The 14,014-nt window shown below is 38.9% G+C and overlaps 1 protein-coding gene across 1 annotated transcript; it reads right to left on the bottom strand.

The window, feature by feature from the left end:
• Nucleotides 1–858: 858 nt before the first annotated feature.
• Nucleotides 859–12,178, bottom strand: LOC125491268. The gene is made up of 3 exons (XM_048632809.1): nt 10,098–12,178; nt 1,300–1,837; nt 859–1,065 (listed from the first exon to the last, which is right to left on the bottom strand). Exons 1-3 carry the CDS (start codon nt 12,176–12,178, stop codon nt 859–861), a joined length of 2,826 nt encoding a protein of 941 aa, XP_048488766.1.
• Nucleotides 12,179–14,014: the final 1,836 nt, after the last annotated feature.

The following is a 14,014-nucleotide window of genomic DNA, read 5'->3' as shown; positions in this document are numbered from 1 at the left end:
GAAAGCTGTAATTAGTGGCCCACACGTAGGTAGGTAATCTAATTTCATATATTATATCATAGCAAGCAGTAATAATTTTTTATACTTTAGATTTGTGTTTCACTAGAGTTCCTGATCGCAATAAAGTTTTTATTAGTTAATTATTATAATGATTTACACCACATATTTCATCGGTAGGTATGAGTTGTCGAAATTCCTTCAGCCAAAGTATTTTAAAGATCACATTTGATCATGTAAAACAAAACGATGCAACCAAACTAGTCATAACTACTTAAGAATAAGCATCCACCTATCGGTATCTTACGGATAGGACCAAACGGATTTTCATATATTTCTGTATGGAGAATAAATGGCGTCAGAAATGCCGATGAAGTGGACGCACTTTTGTGAATTTCTATACAAATAATACTGAATCCGATGCCTCCGTTGTCTACGGTGTCGAAAGGTGGACGCTTACCTTCACAACCATCTTACAACATAGAAACAACCACGAACGACAGAGATGTAAACGGACAACATGAAACATACACTCCCGTATCTGCCTTCTTTTGATAGAACACTTTCACTTCATACAATGTAAAAAAAAATACATAAAATGTTCACTCAATATGAAGTTGGTAACAACAGTTTAAACAGCAAGTATACTCACTGCTTCAGATGTAAACAAGTGAAAATTGATTAATTTTTATGAAATGTAAAAAAATACGTTCATCAGAAAAATCAAATATATTCGATGAATTAAGCATTTTGATTTTGACTTTAATGAACTAAGTTGGCTTTGATCGACCATAATTATTATGAAGTGAAAAAGAGAATATCATATGAAGCGAAAGTGATCATTCAACAGTGGTTGTGGGCCTACGGGAGGCCCGCGGCGCCGGGCTCCGAGTCGGAGCTGTCGCCGTCGTCGGGCGACGCGAGGTGCAGCACGAGCTGCAGGTCCCGCTCCGTGCGCACCATGTACTTGGGCCTCAGCGCGCGCCGCCGCAGGAACACCCGCCCCCCGCGCGTCCACACGTAGCGCCAGTCGAACAGCCGCGCCAGCGCCCGCGCGCGCTCGAACAGCTCGCGGTGGTACGCCGTCAGGTGCTCGTTGACGAAGAACGGGCCGCGGCGCAGCGTCAGCCCCGTGTTGTAGGGCGAGCGCCGCGCGCGGTACACGCGGTCGCGCACGCGCCGGTGCACGAAGCGGACCACCAGGTCGCGCGGCAGGCGCACCCGGTAGCCCCCGCGCCCCCCGCCGCCGCCGCGCCCGCCCCCGCGCCCCCCGCGCCCGCCGCGAGCGCCGCGCCGGCACACGTAGCGCGGGCTGCCCACGCGCTCCGCGAACACCACCTCGGACCGCGGCACGCGCACGCCCAGCGCCGCGCCCGCCTGCACCGCCAGCGCCACCGGGTCCTCCCCGCGCCGCTCCCGCAGCCCGCGGATCTGCACGTCATTAAGCAGAAGTAGCGCTTCGTTCTCCGCGATCATCCTCTTCAGGTCCTCGATCTCCATCTGCATGCGGCGCTCCACGGCCGCCAGGTTCCGCTTGAGCGCGCGGTGGTAGCGCCTCATGTTGCGCAGGTCCAGGTCGCGCGCGCGCAGCTCCCGGCTGGACGCCATGAGCATCGCCACGAGGCGGTGGTTCTCCTCGGTGGGGGTCACGCCGAAGATCTTGTACTCGTCGTCGGTGAGGCCGTGGCCGAGCTCGGACTCGGTGGGCGAGGGCGGCGGCGGCGGCGGCAGCGGGGAGGGGGGGCACGACGGCACGCTGCAGCAGTGCCGGTGCGGGTACGTCAAGTTGCATTCGATCATGGGAATGGCCTCGCCGCCGTCCTCCATCCTTTGCTTGTAGCTGGAATTGGGAAAAAAAATAATGTTTAGTTCCATCTTTAACTACATATATATTAATCAACGATAAATCTAACGCACGCAAATTTCTTCAAGCACTATTATTAATACGTTATAAATAAAACATTTTTTTATAAGTTTTTACTGCAGCGATGCTATCGCGCGTTCATAATTCGCATCGACTCAGCCGCGATGCGGTCGCCAGCTGTACCCCGTGGCGCCGACCATAGAGGTGGCAGTTATAACACATAACAACTTATATATCACATTATATTTATATAATTTCATAATGATTATTAAAATAAAAGAAAGACTGTTATAAATATAATTATTTTCCGTAAAAACTTTTTTTCGTGACAGCGCCATCTTACGGCGTTCTAATCAAATTATAGTTTGTCAAATCTAATTAGTTGCTAAAATCGTCAAGAGATGTCTCTAGATTGGCCAACAAATCGAATATTGAAATGAGTAATATGAATTATGATCCCTGTGTACTCGTATTAGAGCCTATTTTGCTTCGTGTTATTTTTCATTATGAATATAATTTCAACTACTGTTATGAGTATCATTATATTGATTGTCTTTATAACAGGTTATCGTTTCGGTATATCGTCGCGCGTAAATTATAACTGCTCGGCACATTGTTTAAAGTTAAATATGTATAATAACAGTGTGTTTAGTGTATAACTTTATTGTTTAGTTCTACGTGTTAACTTATTTGTAATATTTAATCATAATTCATAAATATCATTATAATTTTAATATAAACATTACAAAGAAAAACGCAAATCAAACATGGATATTCATGAATAGAATGTTCCTAATACCTAAGTATTATGTAAAACTACACATACACTCATGCTTATATTACGAGTAAATTATAATTCTACCCCATAAGTAACACACGAGTACATATTAACTGAACAAGTTATAAGTATCATATTTTCTAATTTTACGTTATAGTTTGAAAATATATTTATAATGATGATAACGTATCGTTCATTATACTGTTAAAAAAACAGCAGCTTAAGATACCTATACTGCTATCACAATAACAACTTAGGATATTACTTATACTGTTACTTTATATTCGTTATCTTACACTGTTGTCTTAAACTGTTGTCTTAAACTGTTATATCAATAACAGTTTAAGACAACGAATATAAAATTATAATATAACGTATAATTCATTATTAAGATTTAGCCGTTATAACCACCTATACCGACCACGGGCGGAAAAGCTCAGTATCGCTCGCATCGCTCCTATAAAACATCGTGGGCTATGGCCCTAAGACACAGTGAACAATGCTATAAGTACTTTAGGAGATATATGAGTGAGTTACATTCCTGAAAGTATTAACCGCGGTTCTGAACTAATTTTAAATTTAGCAGTATCAAAACTTAAAATACATTGAGAAATGCACGTGAAATGCAACTTTATTTTTATTAGACGCGTAAATTACATTTTTACATACATAATACATAGGCTTTCTTGGGTTGGACATGTTCTGTATGTTATAAGAAAAAGGACACAACTTTTACTTAGGTACTTACTTACAACATTTTTTTATTTTAAATGAGAAACTAGCAGTGCAACCATAATTAGATACGATTACAGTTCTGAAACGATTCTACTGGAGTTCTGAAAACAATATCTCTAACTAGAATAATCTCGGAAAACTACGAACAACAAAGGACTTTTATAGAACGACAGAGCTATTGTGGAGCTAATGTGTCCAGCCTTTGTCTCTTTGTCTACCTTTAGAAGGGCTGGCGCCCCCTCGGTACCCTGCTGTCAATCACGACACCCGACACCCACATGGCCACATAATGTACTTATCTAGGTATATACCTTACAGGTAGGTACTTCATGTACATTCGTTATATACTCTACGTAGCCATGCTGTATGATTTACAGCGGGGATGCTATAATGCAGTACTAATAACATAAGGTATCACACCTTTTGAAATTATGAATTATAAGTTTAGACCGTTCAATCCTTTTTATCAATTTAGTTAAAATTAAACTTTAGCTGGCTATTGAATGCTTTTAGCGTTAAGCTCACCTATTGTACTTTTATTTTTCATGCTTGTGCAATAAAGAGTTCAATAAATTAATTAAATTGCTTATGCATATGGGTATTCTAAAGAACTCATTTCGCAAAACTCAAAGCTCGCAATAATTTAAACGCGACGCGCATATCTCTGAAGTTAGCGGTGGAAAACAGGACTACATTTTCCGCAACCCTACTGTATCTGGATGCGTTTCCCCCATTTCCGTGTATTGGCAATTTACACTATCTGCCTACCTAATTGCAGCCAACTTCGTATTAGTGCATTCGATGCGCGCGTCGATCAGCGCCCTATTTGCATTTGGCGTAAATTGGAACTAAATTGACACTGTCGCCATTTTTAACTACCATTGTCGATCACAATGTTGTGACTAGATTTTGCGTGAAATATAAAGTCACACAATGAAAATCAAGGATTTTTGTAATAATCTAAGGAAACTTGGTCACTACCACCACCAATCACTCAAATATGTAAAACAAAAAAAAAATATGCACACGAAATGAGAACCTCCCCTTTTTTGAGGTCGGTTAAAAATACCTACTTGCTGCCTATTATTTCCTTCACCCCAATCCCTACATATTCACATTTCACATATGTATATAACTAATTCTAACTACATATTCGATTTAGAATTCTACAATTTAGCACTCATTTAGAAAACACTAAACAAAACAAAAAAAAACCTTTGACCTGCGCAATCAATATGACCTAGATATCTAGAACGCCTGGACAGAGATGCCTCCCGAAAATCTAGACTTCCGTTCAAAATAGGTTACTCATATCAATAAAATTTATTGATAGGCTGATTTTGCACCCTATAACTACCGTACTCGCACAATTTCCGTAAAGAAATTGATACATCAAGCAAAAAATATGCCCTGGGGAACTATAAATCATTCGGTAGTTTCAATAAGCTTAATTGCTCTACTGCGCAGGATGGCGCATCTCACCAAATTTTCATCAATGTCATTTCCTTTCAGAAATATCCCAATTTTTTGGTAGTAAGTCTGTATGAACCCAATACCTGATAATAATGTCGTTAATGGAAGGTTGATGAAAGTAAAGTAACTACAACCATGTACCTAGTTACATTTCCATAATCAAATCAAAAACACGAATTGACAATGAACTTTAAATTTCAAAATGGCGGATCGATACCAATAAAATGAAAATTTTCAGATTTCAATCGGTTGATAAACTATGTTTTATAGTCAGGCTGGCTTATTTTAATAAGTAAACAAACAACAGGACGCGACAAAAATAATAACAAGAGGCGGTACTGTTTTAAAGTTGAAAATATTACATCCATATGTTAGCGCACAGCAGCATATCAGGGCTTGTAAAGGACCTAGATTTGGAAATAAGCTAATATTCGCACACAATCAATCGAGAAACAGGCATTCGCGAAAATAGTCTTTAAACAATGGCGCGACACAGTCCGATATACAAAGGCGCGACAAACAATCACTTGTTGAATGTTGGAAAATACTCACGTTTCTTCGTCTGCAAGTCCAGCGAAGCACTGGCAGAAAACACGACAAATAAATAAAAAGATTATCAATACTCAATTATATTTTTAGATTACCCTTGGGAGCTCGATTGGCAACAAACGCCCATGTAGGAGGTTCTTCTGTAAATGCCCGGGCCTAGGTTTCAGCTGTACAGTCTAGCTCAGAGTGTAGTTGTTGCCTGTTATGAAAGTTACCTTGACGCCTCGGCAGAGGGCTGGAATTGATGCGTCTACCACGCATGCACCGACTGCACTTGTAGCCTTTAGCTCGCGAGAGAGGTCCCTAGCAACTGCCGGCGCTGCGAGAGCTGAATCCCCGCCCCGTATCTAGGCACCCCCCCTTTTCATGGAACTGCATAATAGCGGTTCAGTCTGTGCAAGTTTGGCCCCAAACTTTTATTACTTTTTTTAATGTATGTGATTGAATTATTAATGCATCAACTTAGTTTTGCAAAAAATGGCGAAGTGATTAGTTTAGTTAAGTGTACTTTTGCGTAGGTACTTTTCTTTTCTCGTTATTCTAAATGTTTACTGTTTTGTTTTTAAGTAAGGATTTCGTTAATGAGCGGATTTAGGGCCGAATTATACGAGAATAATTCGTCTAATTAAGGAATATAAATAACAGACAGAAAATACCTACATTTTGCGTATTGAAAAGCTCCATTTTGCGAAGGGGTTTTTAATTGAATCCGACTAGTTACTTATCTAACATAAATCTGTGTTAGGTACATCCATCAGACTAATAAAGACGTAATTACACTCTATCTATCCTCCGGGTTAGGATGGCACAGGAAATGCATTTTATTTTATTTTATTTTAGCCCGGTGTGAACTGTTCTTTTCCACCTGAGATATTCTATGTTACAATGGATGCATTTTGTAGATATCCATCAGTCAAATTCATTGGTCCACATAGAATAGCACAGGAACGGATTTCTTTCACGTATCGCAGCATAGCACATGTCTGGTGGAACGGCAGGTAATATAATGTCAGAGCGATAGTTTTTGCCAAATTTTGGGCACATGACGGCAGATCCAAGATCTATACTTAGTTATAGTTATTAATATTAAAGCTGTCCTATAAGTTAACGTTAGGATGTGATACAAATCGTCATTGCAAGCAACTTTTGTTCTTATTAAAAGTTTATTTTGTTTCTCCTTACCTGATATGGTTGTATTTTATTTAGTATGAAGATCGGGCTATTTAAAATAATGTTATATGTATTTTTTATAAAGTTCAGTAAATTTTAACTTACTTACTAAGGGCCACTTGCACAAACATATTAAATCCAGATTTAGTGTAAAATTTTACATGGATTGACGTTTCTTAAATCGAGATTTGACACTAAATCTACATTTAAATGTTTGTGCAAGTGGCCCTAAGACCAACCTACATATTTCCCTAAACAACACCCATCGGTGCATACCCCGGCGTCAGTCATGAAGTGCAGTTGTTATAGTGTGCCTGACTGTTGTGCCGAGAATCCCAGGGTCGAAAACCGGCCTGCCCCCCTACTCTTGAAAGGCAATATATTGCGTTTGTCTTGCGTTCCCAACAGTTAAAAAATCATAACTTCTCTTCAAAAGCGTTTTTACAATGACTAAAAATACTTATATAATCAGCTAGGTAATGCCTATTTTAAGAACCTAGAAACAAGAATATAATGCATACAATTTAGAAGTTTTTTTACCAAAATGCCAAAAAAGTCTTTTTCGGCCAAAATCTAAAATAAATTCTTCATTCTGGGTACTTGGTTCTTAGTGCTAGGTTCTAAAAAAAGCCTTTATCTTGATGAACATTTATTTATTTTTACTTTTTGTAAAATCGATTTTGAAGGGAAGTTATGATTTTTTTAATGTTGACAACGCAAGACAGACGCAATACATTGCCTTTCAAGAGTGGCACCACTGGGCTGAATGTTTGTCAATGCCAATCATGGGGATTATGGCAACCCTCCATTCTTGGAGGAGATCCTTATACTGTACATATTAAGAAGACTGTTCTTAACTTATTTGTAGGTACCTCTATAGCGTCATGACTCATGACTTATACACTGACGCTAAGTTACACGAAGTTACTTTAAGCTAATGCAAGCATTAAATCTAGGTCTGTCTCTTTTTGTCCGTATACTGTCAAAGCAAGGCAGCAATACATTTAAGTTCGACTTCAGCTTAAAGTTAATTTGTGCAACTCAGCGATCGAGGTATAGATATATAGGAACTGCTGATGTATTGGTGCATACAGTCAGTAGCAAAAAAACCTGACTTGTCTTAGGTATCTCTGTGACCAATGTGCAATGTGAGGCATGAGAGAAGTGAGATCGGATCCACGACTCATCGCCAGCGTGCGAAGCGGGTGGTAAGAGCGGTTTTCATACCGAAACTACCCCACCCCGCACCCCTCACCTCAAACCGTGAAGCTTCTTACAAATCTATGAATTTTATCAAGACGCGCGTGCAAGTCAAAAAACAATGGATGATTTTATTATCGTTTGTTATAATATACATATGTACCAATAATAATTACGTAACAAGCTTTCAAAAATAAAAAAATGCTCCCATAATAAAGAGTATTTTTTTGAATTTCAAGAATTCGTAAAGCGAAGACGCCGTAACTAGATCTATGCGGTAGCTGGGCTATATAAAAAAAAAAACGTAAAATAATAGTTGTCCAGAAAGAACCCCAATCCCCCCTTTTCGGCTTACCCTTTTTACTTACTTAAACTTACGTACTAGCCTTTTTGTACACGCTATTAATTATTTTTCCAAGCACAATGCAAATCTTAATTAATTATTTGCTTAGTTATATGATCTTTACAATATTTTGCCTAACTGCTTAACATTTCTTACAGTATGTTCTATAATAAAATTGGCCATCATGTTTACATTTATAAAGCGGTTCAGAATCAGTTAGGTCTACCTACGGCATATCTTTGGATTTTGTCATCAACAAGGTAGGTAAGTACCTAATAACCTATTAAGGTACGCTAAATCGATTAAGTTACTATGATCTAATCTCTCAATCTTACTAGTAGCCTATAGGTATGTCAACTACAAACTGTAATTATTTCCTTCACTTGATGGCATGCAAACTTTTGGATTGTAACACGGCGACGAGATCAAAATCGGTCCATAAATGGCGGAGTAATCTAACAGCAAATCAATCGGCGAACATACATTAACACAAACTCATAATTACACATTGATAGTCTCCCCCCGGTGACTGTCTTACCCACAAAGCATGTATTTGCTTTGTGGTCTTACCCCACCTTACCTTACATATAATAACTACCTATAATAATTAATTATACTTATTTTATTAGATACCTATATACCTTGTTTCACGGGGAAAGTCATCTGATACTAAACAAAACTACCTACCCTTATTCGAATGTAATAAGGGTTCTGTCAGATGTCTTTACCCGTGAAACAAGGATACTGATGTATGAGAAAAGCAGATGTTACGAATTATAAGTTCTTCCACTTCAGGCGGCTACGGCTGTAGTTAAGACTTTTTTTTGTTCTCGTATACAGATTGGCGACATAAATGTACATACCTAAATCTGGCTATGTACCGAGGATCACGGGTTCGATTCCCGGCACTGCTGGACTTCAGATATTTGTACTTGTGTGCCTTATTCAAACGAAACTATTATTGTAAATTTAATGTAAGTCGATAACCAACTAACCTACCAATTTAATTTTTACAATATACTTACGGCTATTGGGTCCAATACATGTCCATATCAAACCAAATCTTTATCTCTGGAACAAAGCTAATTTCTAAGCATAGAAAATCAGATGTCAATGTTAATGTATCTCCCTTTATCTAAGTACTCACACTCATTACTAATTTGCTAAAATAGCTCATGAGTCTGAGGCTTTAAGCATATTATCTAGTACTCCAGTATTTTCTAAACCAGGGGGGTGCGATGTTCTATAGGTTCCATCATATGTCGTGATAAAGGGGTAGAGATAATCCGCCATCACTGTATTTTATATTGACGCCATATTGACGCGCAAAAACAAACTTTCTTCCTTATGCAAACACAAAATTTAAATGAAGGTAAGTACTTTTCAGTCTCAGGTGAAAAGTCAACAGTCGACCAATGAAGATTCCCACCAGATCTGGCCCATATTTCCCATTATGTTACTTGCATTCATGAATCTCAACGCATGATCGCTTACTTGACATGCGCGACTTTCTATTTTGGGAACAAAGCGATACAATATGGCGAATATGCGAGGATATCCACCCACCCACGCACTTACTATCGGTATCGTCGGCTACTTATGCAAAATGTCAAAGGTAATATTTATAAATACACGTATATAAGTAGCTACCGAGTCCACCTACTTATTCGTCCTCTCATTCTAGGGGTCATGGGTTCATTCTTCTTCTTCTTCTTCCTTGCCTTATCCTTATTTAGGGTCGGCTTTGTTGGTCATGTCACGCCATTTTACCCTATCCTCTGTCATATCCTCATTCACTTCACACTCTCTCATATTTTCTTTCACGCAATCAAGCCACGTCTTTCTTGGTCTTCCTCTCTTGCGCCTTCCTTCGGGTCTCATTTCCAACACTTTCTTTGTCACATAATCATCTTCTCTTCTCATGACATGCCCAAACCAAGAAAGACGATGGCTTTTTATCTTCTCCACTATAGGAGCCACTTTCATACTTCCCCTTATAGTTATACTCATTTCGTATTCTATCTTTTCTTGTAACACCACACATCCATCTCAACATTCGCATCTCTGTCACATGCATCCTTTTCTCATCGCATACTTTGGTTGCCCAGCACTCAGCCCCATACAACATCACCGGCCTTATGACGCTTTTATATATTTTGCCTTTGATCTTAATTGGCATCTTGCGATCACACGTCGTGCCGGTGAGTTGTTTCCATTTCATCCATCCTGCATTCATTCGTCTCGTCACATCCCTGTCAATACTTCCATCACTCTGTAGAAGGGAGCCGAGGTATCGGAAATCCTCACCTACTGCCAGTGGCGAGGTACCCAGAGATATCGACGCAGCTGAAGTAGGCCCTCCGAATTGACAGAACATATATTCTGTTTTGGTCCTACTCAGTCTCAATCCCACACTCTCTAGGGTATCTCGCCACTGGTTCAGTTGCACCTGTAATTCATCCCCACTCTCATCGACAAGCACGATGTCGTCTGCAAAGAGCATGCACCAGGGCGCCTCCTTCTGAATTGCCGATGTTAATGCATCCATTACCAATAAAAATAGGTATGGACTCAGGGATGAACCCTGGTGCACGCCTACTCGGACCTCGAACCTGTCGGTGACCCCGACTGCGGTGCGGACCTGTGTGTTGGCACCTGCGTACATGTCCTGAACAATACTTATGTACTTTACGGGTACACCCTTGTTCTGCAAGCACCGCCACAACAGGTCTCTCGGGACACGATCGTAAGCCTTCTCAAGGTCAATGAACACCATATGGAGGTTTCTTTGTACAGCTCGAAACTTTTCCATCAATTGTCTCACTGCGAATATGGCGTCCGTTGTACTCCTTCCAGGCATGAAGCCAAACTGGTTTGCCGATACTGTCGACTCCCTCCTAATCCTACTTTCGATAACCTTCTCATACAATTTCATCGTGTGTGCCATCAACTTAATTCCCCTGTAGTTTCCGCAATCTTGAATATCTCCTTTCTCCTTATAAATTGGCACCAGATAACTCCCTCTCCAATCAGTTGGTATTGACTCCTCTGCGAAGATTTTATTGAAAAGATAGGTCAACCAATAAATACCATCATCTCCCAATAATTTCCAAACTTCTACAGGTATGTTATCTGGGCCAACAGCCTTCCCATTACCCATTTTTCGTAATGCAAGCTTGACTTCCCATTCATTAATCTTATCTACCATTCCTAAATTAAGGCCCTGCGGTTCCGGTAAACCAACTCTATCATTCTCTACATTCAGCAATTGTTCAAAGTAACTCTTCCATCTCACCTTTATTTCTTCATCTTTTGTTAATACTCTTCCATTCTCATCTTTCATACATCGTATCTGAATCATATCTTTTGCATTTCTTTCCCTATTACGCGCCAATCTAAATAGCGCTTTCTGTCCTTCCGGCTTTTCAAGTTGTTTATACAGTTCTTCTTGTACTTGGGACCTTGCAATCGCCACAGATGTTTTAGACTTCTTCTTCATAAGCTGATATATTTGCCTTTTCTCTGCTCTTAATTGGTCATCTGTTAGTTCTTCTTGCCAATTTTTAAATGCATTCTTTTTGTCTTTCAAGGCCCTCTGTACTTCTGCATTCCACCACCATGTCTCCTTTTCTATCTTCTTGACTCCTTTTGTCTCTCCCAGTACAGTCTTTGCCGATTCTCTTATGGTATTGGCGATGACGTTCCAATCATCATCCACAGTTATGTTTTCATTAAATTCTACTTCTCTAATTTTTCTTACTATTCTATCTTTAAAATCTGCTGCAAAATTTTCATTTTGCAGTAGCCACCATTTGGTCTTTGATACATGTTTTTGCCTATAATTAATTCTATTGAGATCAATATCTAATTCTACGACTAATAATCTATGTTGACTAGTTAGAGGCTCCCCGGGTATAACTTTACAATCCTTGACTTTTTTAATATCAGTTCTTCTGGTTAACATGTAGTCTATCTGTGTTGCATGTTGACCACTTTTATAAGTTATAAGGTGTTCATCTTTCTTTTGAAAGTATGTGTTAACCAGAGCCAAGTCAAATGCTGTAGCCATTTCTAATATGCACTCCCCTTCAAAATTTCTACTGATTCTTCTACTATATTTCATATAAGAGATAATTGTCTAAGGTTCAAATCCTGCAAGTAGTACGATTATATCACCATGCTCTACGGTGACTACGGAGAATAAACCACCAGCCTGAACCCACCAAGTCCACCAACCGACCCAGTCACAGAATAATAACTAGTACCTGTGAATAGAGCGTAATGGGAAATGATCCAAGCTTAGGACGGGAATTTACACCTTCGGGATATGCACTAAGGTTCAATTTCAGTGAGACATGTAGGCTACTACACTGTAACCGAAAATATTTATAATATAGCTAGGTAACTACTTACGTATTCGTACAAGTTATGAATTTCCGATTATCAAACCTGGGACATTCGCACACTCGACTGTAGGAGGCTGTACTCTTCTTATTTGATGCAAAATATGTATTGGGTAGGCACAACCCTCCATTCCCTTCATTGGAAATTTAAAAAAATAGGTAGGTACTTCTCCGTCGAAACTATGATTGCTATGTGCCTTTTTAATATGGAGAAGTAGGTATATTTTTTTCCCAATTTCCAAAAGCTGAAGAACAAAAGTTGTTCACACTGACCCCCTGAGTCACCCTCTTTCTGCTTAGTACCACTTTTACCAACCCACCCGCTTTTCGCTCCACAAGATAGTGTTAAGTCGCGAGCCGTATCTTCGCTTGCGAGGTCACTCTGACTATCCCTTCAGGGATTACAGTCGTCGTGAGCAAATGATAAGTGATGAAATGATGTGAGTAGCAGCATAATGAATTCCGTTTATTGAAGAATATTACTAGATATTTCAGTAAATTTCGCTAGATGTGGCTAAATAATGTAGGTAAAGGAGAAAATAAGTACTCTATTTAATAATTTAGCATTCCTTTATTTAATTTGCATGGTATAAAGAAGGACATAACACTACATAAATATTATCCAATCTTACACAAATCCACTTTATAAAAAAATAACATAAAAACTAAGCGCCTTTTGTTTAAGAAAACCAGATAAATTAATTTTATTGATTGCAGTTTATATTGTGATTCTCAGGAGCAATACAATAACTTCATGAAAAAAAATATAAAATATTTAAATGTATGTAAAAGGGTAATTGAGTTAAAAAGAGCCATAACTAACTATGCACATTAATAATATTTTTTAATAAATAAGGCATTGCAAATCATTGCTAGCGTAAATGTCAATATATTATTATATTATGCAATTTATTAGATAGTACAACAATTGAAAATGATTATTATGTAAAGAATGTATGTATATTACAAGCGCAGTCAAATCTAAGTGATATTATCGTTTCGATAGTTCTGGCTTAATCAGTATCCACGGTAATACACCTTAGATGAGAACATGCCTTAACCATCGCAGCACACAGAACTAAGCGATTACTACAGTCCTTCCTGGTCACAAAAGCTTCCCTTGATCCCACTCGATTTAACAAAATTACCACCACGGCGCTGCGGCGTGCCTCGTGGGTATCAACAACTATGTATAAAGCAGTGTTATCATGGCAATTGTGATAGAGAAATATACTTTTGTCAGTGTAACTAAAGTACATAATTATACATTTTACATCAGAAGAGCTGTTTACTATCACTGCTCTGAAAAGCGTTCACCGCTTCAGCATTATGGTTATAATAAAATACACGGACACTTAGCTGTATTAACTTTTAATCGTTATTTTATTATTTAAAGGTATAATATAGTTATATTTAAAGTATCCGTGAATTTAGTTCAATATCCCTTTCAAATTTGTATTATCATTTATCACACTCAAAGGTCGCTTCATATTACATTATAT

This window comes from Plutella xylostella, chromosome Z (genome assembly GCF_932276165.1).
Source record: "Plutella xylostella chromosome Z, ilPluXylo3.1, whole genome shotgun sequence".
NCBI lineage: Eukaryota > Metazoa > Arthropoda > Insecta > Lepidoptera > Plutellidae > Plutella > Plutella xylostella.
This window is presented reverse-complemented; position numbering and strand designations above follow the sequence as displayed.

Excerpts from the sequence above, each read along its gene's own strand:
- LOC125491268 (XM_048632809.1), bottom strand. The coding sequence starts at position 12,178 with ATGGCTACAGCATTTGACTTGGCTCTGGTTAACACATACTTTCAAAAG. Across the intron at positions 1,838-10,097 it reads GAGTATAACTATAAGGGGAA|CTACAAGCAAAGGATGGAGG; the intron begins GTATGAAAGTGG and ends TCCCAATTCCAG. Across the intron at positions 1,066-1,299 it reads GCGTGGGCAGCCCGCGCTAC|CTGTTCGAGCGCGCGCGGGC; the intron begins GTGTGCCGGCGC and ends TACCACCGCGAG.